Below are 16,964 nucleotides of genomic sequence, written 5' to 3' on the forward strand. Positions count from 1 at the left end.
CAGGTAGTCTGTACAGAACATGTGGATTGAAGAGGTGTGCAGCCTTCTCATTGGATATCACTGCTAGGGGACTGGTAATGTGCAGTCACCTGTTGGTAGCCCTAGACTAGACATAAACTCCTTAGGTAGGGTCCTTGTGTACAGTATCTGGGTAATTCACCCTTACAGGTTTTATGCGGCTAATTTAGGAGTGAAAGTTGTAGGATAACACTTTGAAACATTAGGTATTCTGTTTATTTCTGACTGAGACTGTTGTCTCAATGGCTGACAGTTTAGGAACACATCTTTCATCAGGCGTGCTTCTCATAGTTACTAAATCAGTCAAATGTTACTAAATATCACACACTTGTCAGTGAATTTATTGTCAGAATGTAGGAAATTAGGAAGCAAGAACTCTCCTGATAACTTGATAGCAGAGGGTCTGGTACATTCAGACAAGACCAAAGCTAGACAAATATGATATGGTGTTTACCATCCCCTCATCGCAGTCTCTGTGTGTGCTAATCTGTTAGTTCTCAAGGGACCCAATGAAAAGGCTGCTCTTCATTGTACAGATGAAGAAGATGAACCACAGAGAGGTTGTTTTATCCAACATTACATAGCTACAATGTGTCTAACACAGAATCTAAATTTAGGTGAGGTACTCTGTACCTCAAAATTACCCACCTGTTTCTTAAGCCTATCTTGGGATCTTTTACTGCCACCTGTTAAAGAATGGTACTGTTGGGCATTAAGTCTTTAGCAAGTCATTCTAAAGGTGCCTGAATACATGCAACCTACTTCTGACAATCTCATCCTGGGTGCTCTTCAAAGGTGACCAGGTCTTGAGGGTGCAGACTGCCTGCACATCTCCAGGACATAGGTCTGTCAATGAAACAGGCGAGTAACCTTCTCAAATTGACAGATCAAGAATGTAGAACTTGAAGGAGAGACGTGATTGGCCAAACATATAGCTAGCTGAGGACTTGAATCCATGCCTTCAGATTGTAAACCCTTGTTTTCATTAACTCTGCATCTCTGGGATTATTGCATGGTAGGCAGAGTGTAATTTATGCAGCTGAGGAGTGTGATTTCCCCTAGTGTAACCATGCTTAAGTATGCAAAAGAACATAGGAAGTGGTTTTTTTGTTTGTTTGGTTGGTTGGTTGATTGGTTGGTTTTCCAGATACATTGGGTTAACTTTTCTTGTTGCTATCTGATTTCACTGTTCTCTCCTTTCCCCCTCCCTTCTCTTCCTATCTCTTTTTCAGACAGGGTCTTGGTATGTAGCCCAGTCTGGCCTTAAATTTAGAATTCTCCTGTCTCAGTCTCCCAAGTGCCAGATTACAGATGTGTACCACACCTAAATTTTTTCTGTCTCTATTTTTTCTTATGTTCTCGAGTTCCTCTATTTCTTTCCTTCTATAATATATATATATATTCTCACTGCTCTTGATCTATATGATTTCTGTAGTAAATGTAGAGCTGTAGCTGACTAAAGTATACATTTCTTTAAATTGTATAATATAAATAATGCTTTAACATACAAACCTTCAGAAGATAGGAAGCACTGCCCTCCAGAGAGCTTCACAGAAGGATGGAAAGCAGCCTCTGTTATCCTATACTGTCTGAGAACATAAATAACACTGGAAATGATATAGTGCTTGCTTTTTGTAGGTGTGTTGGTGCTATAGTATTAAGATTTCATTCTTCTGTCAGTACTCACTAATGTGTCTTAAGTATCAAATTAAAGGTGACTAGATAATCTTTTCTATCATTTTTGATGGCTTTAGTGGTGGGAGGCCTGGCCCTAGTGACCCTACTAACAGTAGTTCCACAGCAAAGCTGGCCAATTCAATACCACATGAAGCCTCAGGATAACTATTTATTATACAGAGAATTATTTGCAAGTAAATAATATGATTTCATAATGACTGGCCTCAGCTGTTCAATCTTAAGAAATTAAGTGGTTGGGAAAAATCAACTCATAGGAAAAGACCTTGGTCTAAGGCTGGAGTGAAGGTCAGTACACCTAAAGAAAGATGCTTTCATTAGGGATAGAGGGAAATGATTGTTTTATTGATTAATACTTTAATACTGCACTTACTCAATAAAGCTGTATGTGATCATTAAATCAAGGAAGAAATTATATATATGCATGTGTGCGTGCACGCGGGCGTGTGTGTATGTGTGGTATAGTTATATAATTGTCTCCAAAAGACATTTTTTTCTTCTTTCATTCTGCAACTAGAACCCAGGGCTTTTCAAACGCTAAGCAATGTCTTGTTTCTTCCTCTCTTATTTTTTATACCTTCGTTCTATCCTTCCTTACCCCCCATCCCGTCAACAAATACTGGATAGCAACTAAGCTGAGGCTCTATGACTCATTTGTATATGACTCTCTAGATTTGCTGGTGATCTGTAATAGTCTTGGAGTACATTGCCTTGGGGCCTCATTTTCTAAATATATGGTGAGGGAATTAAAGGCCCCTTTTGAAAAAATATCTAAAATTACTCTGAACTGGTATGCTACTGGCATCCAGAGCAAACACTGACTGTAGCCAAATATGAGTAAAGGTTTTGCTGTGAGCTGCAAATAGAACTCTTAAAATACAGATTCATAAACAACAAAATTGTTTTTTCTATGGGCAGATTATTTATTCAGTTAGTAGTAGTGTAATGTTATTAAAAACCTGGGCACAGAAGTATAGAAAGACCTTTGTAGAAACTATCAACAACCTGCAACAATTGCCAGGAAAGATCCAAGTCCACAGCTACTGTATGCCTGAGGATGATCCATCAGAATAGCTAAAGAACACTAAGGAGACCCATGCAGAAGGTCCAGCACAAGAAGGGAAAGATGTTACTTGTGTTTCAGAATTGTGTGTCTTGCTGGTGTCTCAAATAAAAATTTATAGCTTGTTTCAACTGGTCAAGCATTGTTTGGTCATAATTCAAGAATATTGGTGATATTCTTGCTAGCTTTCAGATGCACAAATATGAATGGAAACATAAGAGAGTAATCATGAATCTCAAGCACACAATTTTTGGGGTGTATCTCAGTTTGATGCTTTTAGATTGTGGGACAGTAATTAACTGTAAGTGCATTTCATATATACACACCTCGCTTCAACAGGGAGAACTATCATGAGTTCCTGCTGAGATATTTTATAAAGAAATGCAGCAACGAAACTTGGAGTTTCCAAGCACCATTTTGGGAAACTAAGTCATAATTTTATGTGTGGTAATATATTGCTTGTACAAATAAAGCTTGTCTGAAGACCAGAGGATGGGGCTTGCTGTTAGCTAACCATAGAGGTCTGGAGGTCTGTACAGACATACAGGAAGTGAGATGGTTGGGCAGAAACAGGAAGTGAGATGGCTGAGCATAGAGAGAGGATTAACTGGGAAGAAACAGGAACTCACTGTCCTTTCCTCTGGGAAGCTAATGAGCTGAAGGTGGCTTTGGCTTGCTCCTTCTTCTGATCTCTCAGCATTTTCCTCTATATCTGACTTTGGACTTTTATTGTTTAGACCAATTAAGAATTCCATTTACATGTATGTGAGGAGAAAGTGACATAAGGTCCCATACTCTACCTTGAAAGAACATATACAGAAGTAAACCTTAGTGGGGAGATAGTTCACAAATAACAAAGACACCCTAAGTAAGTCATTGTGGGGACTCTGTGTCTTCTCAAAATAATCTTGAGCTTGAATTCTCAAACTCATAATGGAATCATCTTTATACCAGTTAAGGAAGGTTTCAAGATAACTTTTAGAGCATATATCTTGCCAGTCCTGAGTCTCCAAGGACAGAGCATTAAGATACATCATTAATAAATAGTAAAGGTAGAAAACAAATGGCTAATGAGTAAGGATTCAGCTCCAGGAAAGATTAATGTTCTTGCATAAAACAATTCATGAATGGACTTCTCCCACAGCCATCACTCCATTCATCCAGCAAGCAGAGCATTACTAGAAATGAGTTTTGTTTTGTTAAATGTGAAAAAGATTTCTCTTTCATAGTACTTCAGTAAGAACCAAGAAAAGGAATTTAGTCTGCCCACAGATACCATATGGGGGAGCTGGTAAATGTTTAAGCTGAGTATTTGAAACAGTCTGACCTCATACCAAAGGCACTAACAGTCAAAACCCCCAAAGTCTATCAAAGACTCATCACCTCTCAATTTCTACCCACCTTCTCCCCAGCAGCTATGAGAAACTGAGCATTTTCTGGCAAACTAATTGAGCATGTCTGTAGAATAGTGGCCCTGTGGCCCTGTGCTCAACTTGGATAGTCGGCTAAAGAATGAGCAGGTACTAGAGTGCTTTGTGATCTGAGTGAGCATTCTAAAGGTTTTCAAGGGGAAGTCAGAATAATGGTCATTGTGGTTGTCATGGTTAGTGGCCCATTCTGTGTCTTGTTCTCTGCCTCTATATCCATTGATGTGAATCTCGTCATCTTATTTTATATGTCCCATCATCTCCTGGTTAAGCTGCAGGACACTCAGCTCTTTGTGCATAGTAAATAATGCATATGTCTTGATTGATAAACATAGAATGTAACCATCAGACATTTAAGTAGTAATTTGATTTACCAGTGGCCAACTTAAATTTCATCAAACTGAAAGTTAAATACAAATTGATTATGCTACCTTTGTTATTTTATTCTGTGATTTTTTTCCTTTTTGTCTGTGGTGTGTTTTGTGTGCATATTCACATGTGTGGGTACACTTGTGCATGCTTGAATGTGAAGGATCAAAGTTTGATGTGACACATCTTTAATCACCTAATACGCTGAGGGATGTACTCTTACTGACTGCAGAGGTTGTTGATTCAGCTTATCGGTCTAGCCAGCTTGTTCAAAGATGTCTCTGCCTCTTTATCTGCCTCCTGTGCACTGAGATTACAGGTGGACCACCACACCCACCTAACTTTTTTATGAGTTCTGGGAGTTTGAACTCCACTACTCACACTTGCATAGTAATTTCCTTAATCCCCAATCCATCTTCTCAGTCTTTGTACTGTAATTATTTTATTAAATATCTTTTTCCTCTCCCTTCTCAGTACCTCCTCCAATACACACACACACACACACACACACACACACACACACACACGCTAGCGCATGCATGCATGCAGGGGAGGGGGTGGTAGAAAGAATGTTCATTGAGCTTGTTAACAGTGGAGTGAAAAAAAAAACCTTTCATTTTATAGTGACTTCTGGGCTCACTCTTTACATCTCATTGTAGGCCTAATGGAACACTTCAAACCTCACTGGTCAGTAAACTCTACAATAAGTGATTCCTTATCATGTCCTTTCATGAGTATCTCTGAATCTATTCCAGTAGGTAAATGTGTTATCATTTTTTTAGTTTGAATCAACCCTTTTTATAGGTCCTAATAGCAGAAAACAAGAGGTATAATCCAGAAGTCTTTCTCAGTGAAGTGCACCCTGGTTTTATATCCTGTATTTATCCTCTGTACCACTTTTACAATCACATATGAATATGCATCATCACTTGTTGGGTTAATGCTAGACAGTAGAAGCATCAGCCATGGAGTGCTAACGGGTTTTCTATGTGTTGAAAATATCACTCCTGTGTAACCTCATCCAGGTTTGTTCATTTTGACCAACACAAACACATCAATTATTTCTTTGCTATCTCTTGTAATAAGAGTAATAAGAGTGACTCAAAGCTGGGTCTTTCACAGTGTTTTCCCTAGGTTAATTCTTTATTAATTGACTAAGAGTCCTGTTAAAAAGAATTTCACTTATATCTTTTAAGATTGTTGTTGTCTTTTTTTCCCAGAAATTGGTCCTGCCTCTGTGATGGTGGGAAACCTGGTGTCTGGGAAGAGGATTGCCCAGGCTAGTGGCAGAGACTTGGGTCAGATAGAGGACAATGACCAGGCCCGGAAGGTGAGAACCGAGGTCAGAGCTCAAATTATTCTTTTGACTCTAGAGCTATATTAACTATTTGTAGAACCACAGAGTGACTGTCATGAATACCCACTATGTCAGTTCCATATCTATTACTGATTTCACATATTTGGTGATACTATCCCACTTAACAGTAGACATTTATAGTCTTATAGGGGAGAATGTTACAGGGTACACGAGGCTTTAGGAAATTGCATCAAGGCACAGAAATGAAGAAGTGACATCATCAACATAGGCAAGACTGTGGCAAATGTTAGGAGATCATTGATCTTTATCACTTGTTTCTAAGTAGCCCCTACCAGCCCTGATGTGAAGCCCACACTGCCTGACAGTAGCCTTGGTGCACACTTTTTGTCTTATGGAGTTTAACTGTTAACCTCCTTACTGCAGCTTAAAGAACACATATCTAGCTCCTCCTAACCCACACAGCAAAGCATATAACTTGCCTATGTATTTCTGAGTCCTATTGTAACACGTCATTTCTGAAAATGCTTAGGACTCCCTGTTTCCCACAGCCCAAAGATAGGCCTATTCAGTATGGCCTATTAAAGGATGTGATGAAATTGTGTAAATACTGCCAGTGTAATAACATAAAGCAATTTGTTCATCAAAAGAACTTGACCATCACACTCCCCTCATGTAATACATTTCTATTAATAAAAGGTGTTATGGTGTCATATGGATATTTCCTATATCTTCATGTGAATTGGGACTGGTCCTTTTTATTGCAGACTAAATCAATAAGATGCATTTAATAATCTATGAAACAATCACATATTTAATAGAAGTTTTTTAAAGTAAGCTAGATTATATTCTTTCCCTGCACATCACAGAAATCAGCATTGCATCTCTTAGCTGATCTTACCTATAAGGGGGATAACTCTCCTCTCCCTTGGGCTGACTTATAGAGACCTTACCTAACCAAGGGTATTATAGCAGTCCTTGAAGCTGTCAGTCTGAGTCAGTTGCATTGAATTATAAATAGCTACAGGGGAGAAGCCAAGCATTTGCTTGTTCTGCTGATGATATATTTGTTTGACTTTTTCTTAAATGTGAATGTGTCTTTATTTCTCTGTGTAGGAAAGCATGCACTCAAACAATTTATTGCCTAACCCAGACTCCAGTGGCATGATTCTAACATCCTTGTGTCATTCCAGTTCCTGTTCCTCTCAGAGGTCTTACAGTGGAGAGCACAGACCACCCCGGACCACCTGTTATACACACTGCTCAATTGTCGGGTAGGCTCCAGAGCGTCACAGCTCACATATTTCCTAATTACTTACTTTAGTAGTCTGAACTTTTCCCTGAAAGGTTGCCTCCTTTTATAACATTCCCAAAGACTTCCTTTTCCTGTTTCTGTGGTAAAATACTCTAACAAAAGCAACATGTGGGGGAAAGGATTTATTTCTGCTCAGAGGTTACAGTTCACATTATGAAGAAAGTCACAGTGTCTGGAGCTTGAGGCAGCAAATCACACTACATTGGCAGTCAAGAAGCAGAGAGCAAAGCAATAAATGCACACTTCTCAATGCTCTCACTTCCTCCTCAGTATTTCCCACCCAAAACTGGGAGGTTAATGATATCTACAGGAGAGAACTAATTCAGTCACAGGAGATAGTTATATTCTTATTCTTATTACAAACCAAGTTGTTTACATATAAATGGGTTAGTTGCAGGCTCTAGGGAATGAAAACCATTTCTACTTTATAAAGTTTCTGTTTAAATTTCACATTAGGAAGCAAACTCTTCTTCCTTAAAAGCACTTAGAAGTGATACTTTAAATATAGGAGGAAGTTACATGTAAAGATCCAGTTTGGTTTTTTTTTGGTTTGTTTTTAGTTTATATTTATGCTGTAGAACTAAAGCTTGATAAACAGGCCATGACGTAGGACTTCTTAGTGGGTACAGCTACATGCAAGTCTATAAATCTGCAGCTGTTTAGTATTCCTAATTATCAAAGTCTTGAGTGTTCAAAAGTGTGGTTTCTAGTTATCAGGTGTTTGTGTGTGATCTGAGTTCCTCTGAATATATGTGCTTGCACATGCCTCACCTTACTCTTGCATTTATCCTTTGTGGCATTGATCATAGTGGTTCATCATATGCTGCATCTGCTCAAGACCTGTTCAAGGAGAGTCCTTGTAGACAAGGAAGAGCATTTCCCTATTGTCCCTCTACTCTCTGAATGCTTAATGGCATATTTCTCCTCTGAGAAGCACCCTGTGTTCACAGCCCATAGGCTGCCTTCTGCATATGACCATATGAACATTTGGTCATAGAGCCTGAACTTTGAGAATTCATTGACCACATACCCATGCATCTAAAATAACTCCCTCTTTTTATTTCAGTTTTATTATATTATTATTTGTCTTTCTGTGTACTTGCATGGGTGCATGTGTGAAACAGCATGTTTCTGTTAGAGGACAACGTATGGGAATCAATTCTCTCTTTTCAACTACATGGGTCCTGGATATTGAACTCAAATCTTCAGGGTTATCAGCATGTACCTTAACCTGCTAAGCCATCTCTCCGGTCCCAGACTTCCATTTTTTATCTTTTTTACTGAATCTACCTTTAACCTATAGATATAGACATGGCTCTCCTTACTTTACATAACTGTCCATTTTCATCTTCCTTCACATCTATGATACTTACATTTCCTTTTAATCTTCCCTCTTCTTGGATTCTCATGGCTCTCTCCATGTGTTGTTTTTCCTGTAAGTTCTTTACTTTCCTTTGTCCATAGCTTCTGTGGATCTCCCTGTCCAATATAGCCTCCTAAGTGATGTCTAAAATGTACCGTCTTAACTGTAACTAACCACTTTTTCCCTGGGCATGGTACCTTTTAAAATTTTTTAATGAGTAGTACTTTCTCCCTTTCTTTAATTTCCCTATTACTGCCATGATGATTGTGTCCTGTACAAACTGTCAACATTTAGAGAGCAAGTCAGACCTTAATCATCTTTAAAACCAACCCCTCATTAACATTGCCCAATACGTTGCATGCATTTTTGTAAGATGGATAAATACATGTGTTTAAACTTTGTGGAAGTCTAAGTCTAAGCTCACAAGGAAGTAGATCCCTGTAGACATGGAGATTCAAACTTGATGGCAGTATATTCATGGACAGAATAGTGACAACTATTGTTCTACGAAGAAGATACCTCAGATACTTCTTGGAGTGATGTCATAGTTTCATCCAATTGGTGTGACCTTGTGAACATTGTCCAGGCCCTTGAACCATGTGATTATAGTCATTTACTAGAGCAAAACATTGACTCTATGGTAAAGTTTTTACTAGAAAATAACTCACATACTTTAGAGTTATTTCAACAATGATCTTCAGATACAGAAGGTCAGTTGTAAAAGTCAAAGCCATGAATAAATTTACTGTAGCTTAGCATGCAGAAAGTATGGTCCAAGGGTACCTTCTCCTTTTATAAGTGACCCATTCCTACCTCTCCTGTGATCTATATGCAGTTTTATTCAGAGATGTCTGAAGGGTCACAGTGTCTTCAGAAAGGTTCAGAATCAAGAGGCTATAGCCTGTTTTTAGACCTGGAACAACTTATAAGTGTTCAACCTGGAGCACAGCAGCAATAATAGCTCATGGTCACTACAGTTATAATTTCCTCTTTTTTTTTTTTTTTTTTTTTTTTTTTTTTGGTTTTTACGAGACAGAGTTTCTCTGTATTGTTTCGGAGGCTATCCGTCCAGCCTGGCCTCGAACTCACAAAGATCCGCCTGCCTCTGCCTCCTGAGTGCTGGGATTAAAGGCGTGCGCCACCATCGCCCGGCAATTTCCTCTTAAATCTATGTCTTGTTTATTTCAACAGGAAAACATCATAGGCCATATGTGTAATCATATTTTCTAAATACAGCATTAAAAAGAGTACAAAAATACATGAGAATTCATTTTCATAATGAATTTCTTGTGACATGTCTAGGGAACATGACACTGTGTATCATGTGTCACCTGCAGCATTCCCAATGCTTTCTGCAACCCATGCTGTATTGTTTTACAAAGTATTTTACTAACTATGAGTTTAATATTTTTCTTTCTTGGACTATGGTTCTTTAAGATAATTGAAACATGACTTCAGAATGCAAAGGGCATTTCTTGTTACCTTTGGTATCCATTCATGTACTTGCATCCATGGCAACTGTTGTAATTAGGTGTGAGGTATGCAAGATTGGAGGTTGGAATGGTGCATACTAAAATGATCACTAATAATGGAAAACTTTCCTTCTCAAAACATGCAGAATATCCTTTTTTGATTTACCAAGAACTCTAGCCAACTCATTTAATTTTTTTGTTTTGTTTATTTGGAGTACTTTCTTTATAATTTCAAATTGTGAGTTTTATTTGGATTTTTCTTCATCCCTTGATTATTTTAGTTGTTCTAACAAAGCTTTAAAGCAGTGTCAAGTTCGAGGTCAGTGACAATGAAGCTTGTTGTGTTTAGAATGAAGGCTGACCTCTGGATGTCTGTGCATTACCATCCTGCCAATGGAAACTCTCCCAATTATATTAGAAGACAGTTCTAACTTGACAAAGTAACTTTACCTAGAAATCTGCTTTTTGTTTAGTGGTTTTAGACTAGAAATAAATTTTTCCCATGAATGTTGATGAGAATGTTGTGAAATAATGGGTGTTGCCTAAGGCTAAATGACTAAAGCATCATGGAAACACTTATTTGGAACTTGTGTTCTTAACAAGTAGTGATTAGAAAAACAAAACATGTCCTGAAAACTGGTAGTATTTCTGTTATATTAAGAGTTTTTTTTAATCTCCTAACTTAATAGAGGCTAGAGAAATAGTTCAGTCAATCAAGTGCTTACCTTGTAAAATATGAGGACAAGAGTTCAATTCTTATGATAATAGGAAAAAAGATGAAGTGCTTATAATCCTAGCCCTGGGAAAGTAGAGACAGGTGGATCTCTGGGTTCAAGGACACTGAGAAACCTTTTCTCAAAAAAGATGGGAGTGGACAGCACTTGAGGATGAACTACACCTGAGGTTGCTCTCTTATGTCTATTTGCATGTGCATAAACATGCACCCTCACATACATGGACAGATGAACACAAGACTATAAAGAGCAAGAGACAATATACTTGTGTCACATTTTATACTCATTATATGGTGGAGTCAGTCATATTCAACCTTACAAGCTGACAAGGAGGAAAAGCAAGGAGTGAAATAATATCTAATCATTACTGACATTCAAGCTGTAAGACTACAGTGAGTTACTCTTTAGATATGGGAAAGAAGGATCTCAACACACATCACATCTCTAGTGGTCCAGTGAGGGATTCCAATGTTAAGGTGAAGACTGTTTATTACAAGCAAGAGTTATCCATTTGGTTGACACCTCATCACATATCCCCAGGTATGGAGCAAAAAAATCATGTCAGACCTCCATTTGATAATCTACCTCATTCCAAGATAGCAACTTCTGAAGGGACTTGAGGGTAATAGTAATGAATTTAAAGTCTCTATACATGCTGACTCCAGATCCTAATTCCCATAAAGTTTGTTTCTTTCCTGGGCCATTATCACAGGGTGTGATGGGCTAATTTTTTTATTAACCCTTAAAAAGGCATAATATTTTGGAAATTGTTGAAGAACTTTATCAAAGATAAAATATAGCATGTGGATCAAATTTCACATTTTGTCAAAAGCATGTAGGTAGGAATTTTGAGAAACTAGAATTAAAGTGTATTTTCTAAGAAATTATTGACTATTGATTGTGAGTCATACAACTTCTCAAATCTCAGAACCAATGAAAGGGAAAGGGCAAATCATGGGCTTTGTCTTCTAACAATAGGTTATTGATGGGTGGTTGTTGCTATAATAAAATCTATGAGGCAGATCATTTCCCAAGTGGCTTTCAGCCATTCTAGACTCCTCTATTTAGTTCTGCAGCCCACTTTTTAATTGGGTCCTTTGGTGTTTTGGAGACTTGCTTCTTGAGTTCTTTGTAAATTTTGGAGATCAACCCTCTGTCAGATGTGGGGTTAGTGAATATTTTTTCCCATTCTGCGGGCTGCCTTTTTGTCTTGCTGACTGTGTCCTTTGCCTTACAGAAGCTTCTCGGTTTCAGGAGGTCCCATGTATTAATTGTTGACCTCAGTGTCTGTGCTACTGGTGTTATGTTCAGGAAGCTGTCTCCTGTACCAATTCGTTCAAGGGTACCACCTACTTTTTCTTCTAAGAGGTTCAGTGTGGCTAGATTTATGTTGAGGTCTTTGATCCATTTGGACTTAAGTTTTGTGCATGGTGATAAACATGGATTGATCCGCATTCTTCTACATGCCAGCCTCCAGTTATGCCAGCACCATTTGTTGAAGATGCTTTCTTTATTCCATTGTATATTTTTAGCTTCTTTGTCAAAGATCAGATGTTCATACGTGTGTGGGTTAATATCAGGGTTTTCAATTCGATTCCATTGGTCTACCTGTCTATTTTTGTGCCAATACCAAACTGTTTTCAGGACTATAGCTCTATAATAGAGCTTGAAGTCAGGGATGGTGATGCCTCCGGACGTTGCATTGTTGAACAGGGTTGTTTTGGCTATCCTGGGTCTTTTGTTTTTCCATACAAAATTGATTATTGTTCTTTCAAGGTCTGTGAAGAATTGTGCTGGGATTTTAATGGGGATTGCATTGAATCTGTAGATTGCTTTTGGCAGGATTGCCATTTTTACTACATTGATCCTACCTATCCAAGAGCATGGGAGATCTTTCCATTTTCTGAGGGCTTCTTTAATTTCTTTCTTTAAAGATTCAAAGTTCTTGTGATACAGGCCTTTCACTTGTTTGGTTAGCATTACCCCAAGGTATTTTATGGCATTACCCCAAGGTATTTTAAGGTTGTTTGTGGCAATTGTAAAGGGTGATGTTTCTCTGATTTCTTTTTCAGCCCTTTTATCATCTGTATATAGTAGGGCTACTGATTTTCTTGAGTTGATCTTGTAGCCTGCCACTTTGCTGAAGGTGTTAATCAGCTGTAAGAGTTCCCTGGTAGAGTTCTATGGGTCATTGATGTAAACTATCATATCATCTGCAAACAGTGAAAGTTTGACCTCTTCCATCCTAATTTGTATCCCCTTGATCCCCCTTTGTTGTCGTATGGCAATGGCTAGAACTTCAAGTACCATGTTGAAAAGGTATGGAGAGAGTGGACAGCCTTGTTTTGTTCCTGATTTTAGAGGAATTGCGTTGTTTCTGTCCATTTAGTTTGATGTTGGCTGTTGGTTTACTGTATATAGCTTTTATTATGTTTAAGTATGTCCCTGCTATCCCAGATCTCTCCAAGACCTTTGTCATGAAGGGGTGTTGGATTTTGTCAAAGGCTTTTTCAGCATCTAGTGAGATGATCATGTGATTTTTGTTTTTCAGCTTGTTTATATGGTGGATTACGTTGATGGAGTTTCGTATGTTGAACCATCCCTGCATCCCTGGGATGAAACCTACTTGATCGTGGTGAATGATTGTTTTGATGTATTTGATTGTATTCTTGGATCCGATTTGCCAGTATTTTATTGAGTATTTTTGCATTAATGTTCATGAGGGATATTGGTCTGAAGTTCTCTTTCTTAGTTGTGTCTTTGTGTGGCTTGGGGATCAAGGTTATTGAAGCCTCATAGAAAGAGTTTGGCAAAGACCCTTCTGCTTCTATTGTGTGGAACACTTTGAGAAGAATTGGTATAAGCTGTTCTTTGAATTTCTGATAGAATTCTGCACTGAGGCCATCTGGACCTGGGCTTTTTTTGTTTGGGAGACTTTTGATGACTGCTTCTATTTCCATAGGGGTTATAGGTCTGTTTAAATTGCTTATCTGTTCTTGATTTAATTTTGGCAAGTAATAGCTATCCAGGAAGTTGTCCATTTCCTTTAAATTTTCGAATTTTGTGGAGTACAGATTTTCAAAGTATGACCTGATGATTCTTTGAATTTCCTCAGAGTCCGTTGTTATGTCCCCCTTTTCATTTCTGATTTTGTTAATTTGCATGTTCACTCTCTGCTGTTTGGTAAGTTTGGACAAAGGTATGTCTGTCTTGTTGATTTTCTCAAAGAACCAACTCTTCCTTGCATTGATTCTTTGTATTGTTTTCCTAGTTTCTACTTTATTGATTTCAGCCCCCAATTTGATTATCTCCTGGCATCTACTCCTCCTGGGGGAGTTTGCTTCTTTGTGTTCTAGAGCTTTCAGCTGTGCTGTTAATACTCTAGTATATATATTCTCCAGTCTCTTCATGTGAGCACTTAGTCCTATGAACTTCCCCCATAGCACTGCTTTCAAAGTGTCCCATAGGTTTGGGTATGTTGTGTCTTCATTCTCATTGAATTCTAGGAAGTCTTTAATTTCTTTTTTTCTTTCTTCTTTAACCCAGGAATGGTGCAGTTGTGCATTATTCAATTTCCATGAGTTTGTAGGTTTTCTGCAGTTTGTGTTGTTGTTGAATTCTAATTTTAAAGCATGGTGGTCTGATAAGATGCATGGAGTTATTCCAATTTTTTTGAAGCTGCTGAGGTTGGATATGTTGCCAAGTATGTGTTTGATTTTTGAGAAGGTTCCATGTGGTTGAGAAGAAGGTATATTCTTTTTTATGTGGATGAAATGTTCTATAGATGTCTGTTAATCCCAGTTGGGTCATTACTTCTATTAGACCCTTTGCTTCTTTGTTGAGTTTCTATCTAGTATTCCTGTCTAGTAGTGAGAATGGTATGTTGAAATATCCCACTATAAGTGTGTGGGGCTTTATATGTGATTTAAATTTTAGTAATGTTTCATTTACGAATGTGAATGCCTTTGTATTTGGGGCATAGATGTTCAGGATAGACACTTCATCTTGGTGGATTTCGCCTGTGATGAGTATATAATGACCTCCTTCATCTCTTTTGATTGATTTTATTTTAAAGTCTAATTTGTTAGATATTAGGATTGCTACCCCTGCTTATTTCTTGGGTCCATTTGATTGGAAAAAATTTTCCCAACCTTTAACTCTCAGGTAATATCTGTCTTTGAGGGTGAGGTGTGTTTCTTGTATGCAGCAGAAGGATGGGTTCTGTCTTTGAATCCATTCTGCTAGCCTGTGTCTTTTTACGGCTGAGTTAAGGCCATTAATGTTGGGGGATATTAATGACCATTGATTGCTCATTCTTCTTTGATTTGGAATGGTTGGTGGTGGTGGAATTATATGTGGAATTTCACCCCTTTGTTCTTTTGGCTGTTGGTAGAGAGGGATTCTCTAATGCCTATGCTTTTCTGGTTATAGTTAACTTTCTTGGGTTGGATTTTTTGCTTGCAAAACTTTCTGTAGGGCTGGGTTAGTGGATATGTATTGCTTGAATCTAGTTTTGTCATGGAATATCTTGTTTTCTCCATCTATAGTGATTGAGAGCTTTGCTGGGTATAGTAGTCTGGGCTGGCATCCATGGTCTCTTAGTGTTGGTAGAATATCTATCCAGGAGCTTCCGGCTTTCAGAGTTTCCATGGAGAAGTCAGGTGTAATTCTGATAGGTCTGCCTTTATATGTTACTTGTCCTTTTTCCTTAGCTGCTCTTAATATTCTTTCTTTATTCTGTATATTTGGGGTCTTGATTATTATGTGGTGAGGGGACTTTTTTTGTGATCCACTCTATTTGGTGTTCTGTAAGCTTCTTGTACCTTCATTGGCATGTCTTTCTTAAGGTTGGGAAACTTTTCTTCTATGATTTTGTTGAATATGTTTTCTGCCCCTTTGAGGTGGTTTTCTTCTCCTTCTTCTATACCTTTTATTCTTAGGTTTGGTCTTTTCATGGTATCCCATATTTCCTGGATGTTTTGTGTTAAGGATTTGTTGGACTTAAGATTTTCTTTGGGTGATGAATCCATTTCTCCTAGTGTATCTTCAACACCTGAGATTCTCTCTTCCATCTCTTGTATTCTGTTGGTAATGCTTGTATCGGTAGTACCTGACCGTTTGCCCAGCTTTTCTATTTCCTGCCTTTCTTCAGATTGTGTTTTTATTGTCTCTATTTCAGTTTTCAAGCCTTGCACTGTTTGCATTGTTTCTTGCAATTTTCGGTTTAACTTTTCATCCATTTGTTGCCTTGTTTGAATTTTTTGGTTTGTTCTTTCTTCCATTTCTTGCATTTTTTGCTTTGTTTTTTCTTCCTTTTCTTGCATTTTTTGCTTTGTTTCTTCTTCCATTTCCTGCTTTTTTGCTTTGTTTCTTCTTCCATTTCTTGCATTTTTTGCTTTGTTTTTCCTTCCATTTCTTGCATTTTTTGCTTTGTTTTTTTTCTTCCATTTCTTGCATTTTTTGGTTTGTTTCTTCTTCCATTTCCTGCTTTTTTTGGTTTGTTTCTTCTTCCATTTCTTGCATTTTTTGGTTTGCTTTTTCTTCCATTTCTTGCATTTTTTGCTTTGGTTTTTTCTTCCATTTCTTGCATTTTTTGCTTTGGTTTTTTCTTCCATTTCTTGCATTTTTTGCTTTGTTTTTTTTTTCCTTCCATTTCTTGCATTTTTTGCTTTGTTTCTTCTTCCATTTCTTGCATTTTTTCGTTTGTTTTTTCATCCATTTCTTTGAGGGATTTTCCTACATCCTCTTTTAGGGCCTCTATCATTTTCATGAAAGTGGTTTTAAAGTCATTCTCTTCTGCTTCATTTGCATTGGAATGTTGGAGTCTTGCTAGTGTGGAGTCTCTAGAATATGGTGGTGTCATATTTGTTTTTCTGTTACTGAGTGTGATTTTGTATTGTCTCTTTCCCATCTCTTCTTCTAGTGGGTGCAGAAAGAGCCTCTTACTGGTGTGGTGGTTAGGGGACCAGAGTTCCCTTTTGGTGGGTGCTAGCAAGTCCAATAATCTGGTAGTTCTTCTATTCCTTGTCCTCGTTCTGGTCCTCTGGGTGGAGAAGAAGACCAGGAATCTGGGGTGCTTAGCCTTCCACCTGGTCCCCTGGACCCTTTGGATCCACTGGTTTCCTGGTGTCCTTGGTGGGAGAGAAGACCTGGAGTCTGGGGTGTTTGGCTCCCGCCAGGATTGCAAGCTCGG

The 16,964-nt window shown here is 38.1% G+C and overlaps 1 protein-coding gene across 4 annotated transcripts in view; it reads left to right on the forward strand.

Moving 5' to 3' along the window:
* Dip2c (disco interacting protein 2 homolog C) overlaps nucleotides 1-16,964 on the forward strand; it is a 368,984-nt gene that overhangs the window by 293,030 nt on the left and 58,990 nt on the right. For 2 of the 4 annotated variants that reach the window (XM_013114670.3, XM_013114672.3), the window contains 2 exons: nucleotides 5,793-5,914; nucleotides 7,081-7,161. In XM_013114670.3, the coding sequence (XP_012970124.1) occupies nucleotides 5,793-5,914; nucleotides 7,081-7,161 (203 nt within the window). The remainder of the gene's footprint in view (nucleotides 1-5,792; nucleotides 5,915-7,080; nucleotides 7,162-16,964) is intronic. The other 2 variants (XM_013114671.3, XM_005071771.4) reach the window with 1 other exon arrangement.

Source organism: Mesocricetus auratus, unplaced genomic scaffold, assembly GCF_017639785.1.
Source record: "Mesocricetus auratus isolate SY011 unplaced genomic scaffold, BCM_Maur_2.0 Super-Scaffold_100013, whole genome shotgun sequence".
NCBI classification, from domain to species: Eukaryota; Metazoa; Chordata; class Mammalia; order Rodentia; family Cricetidae; genus Mesocricetus; species Mesocricetus auratus.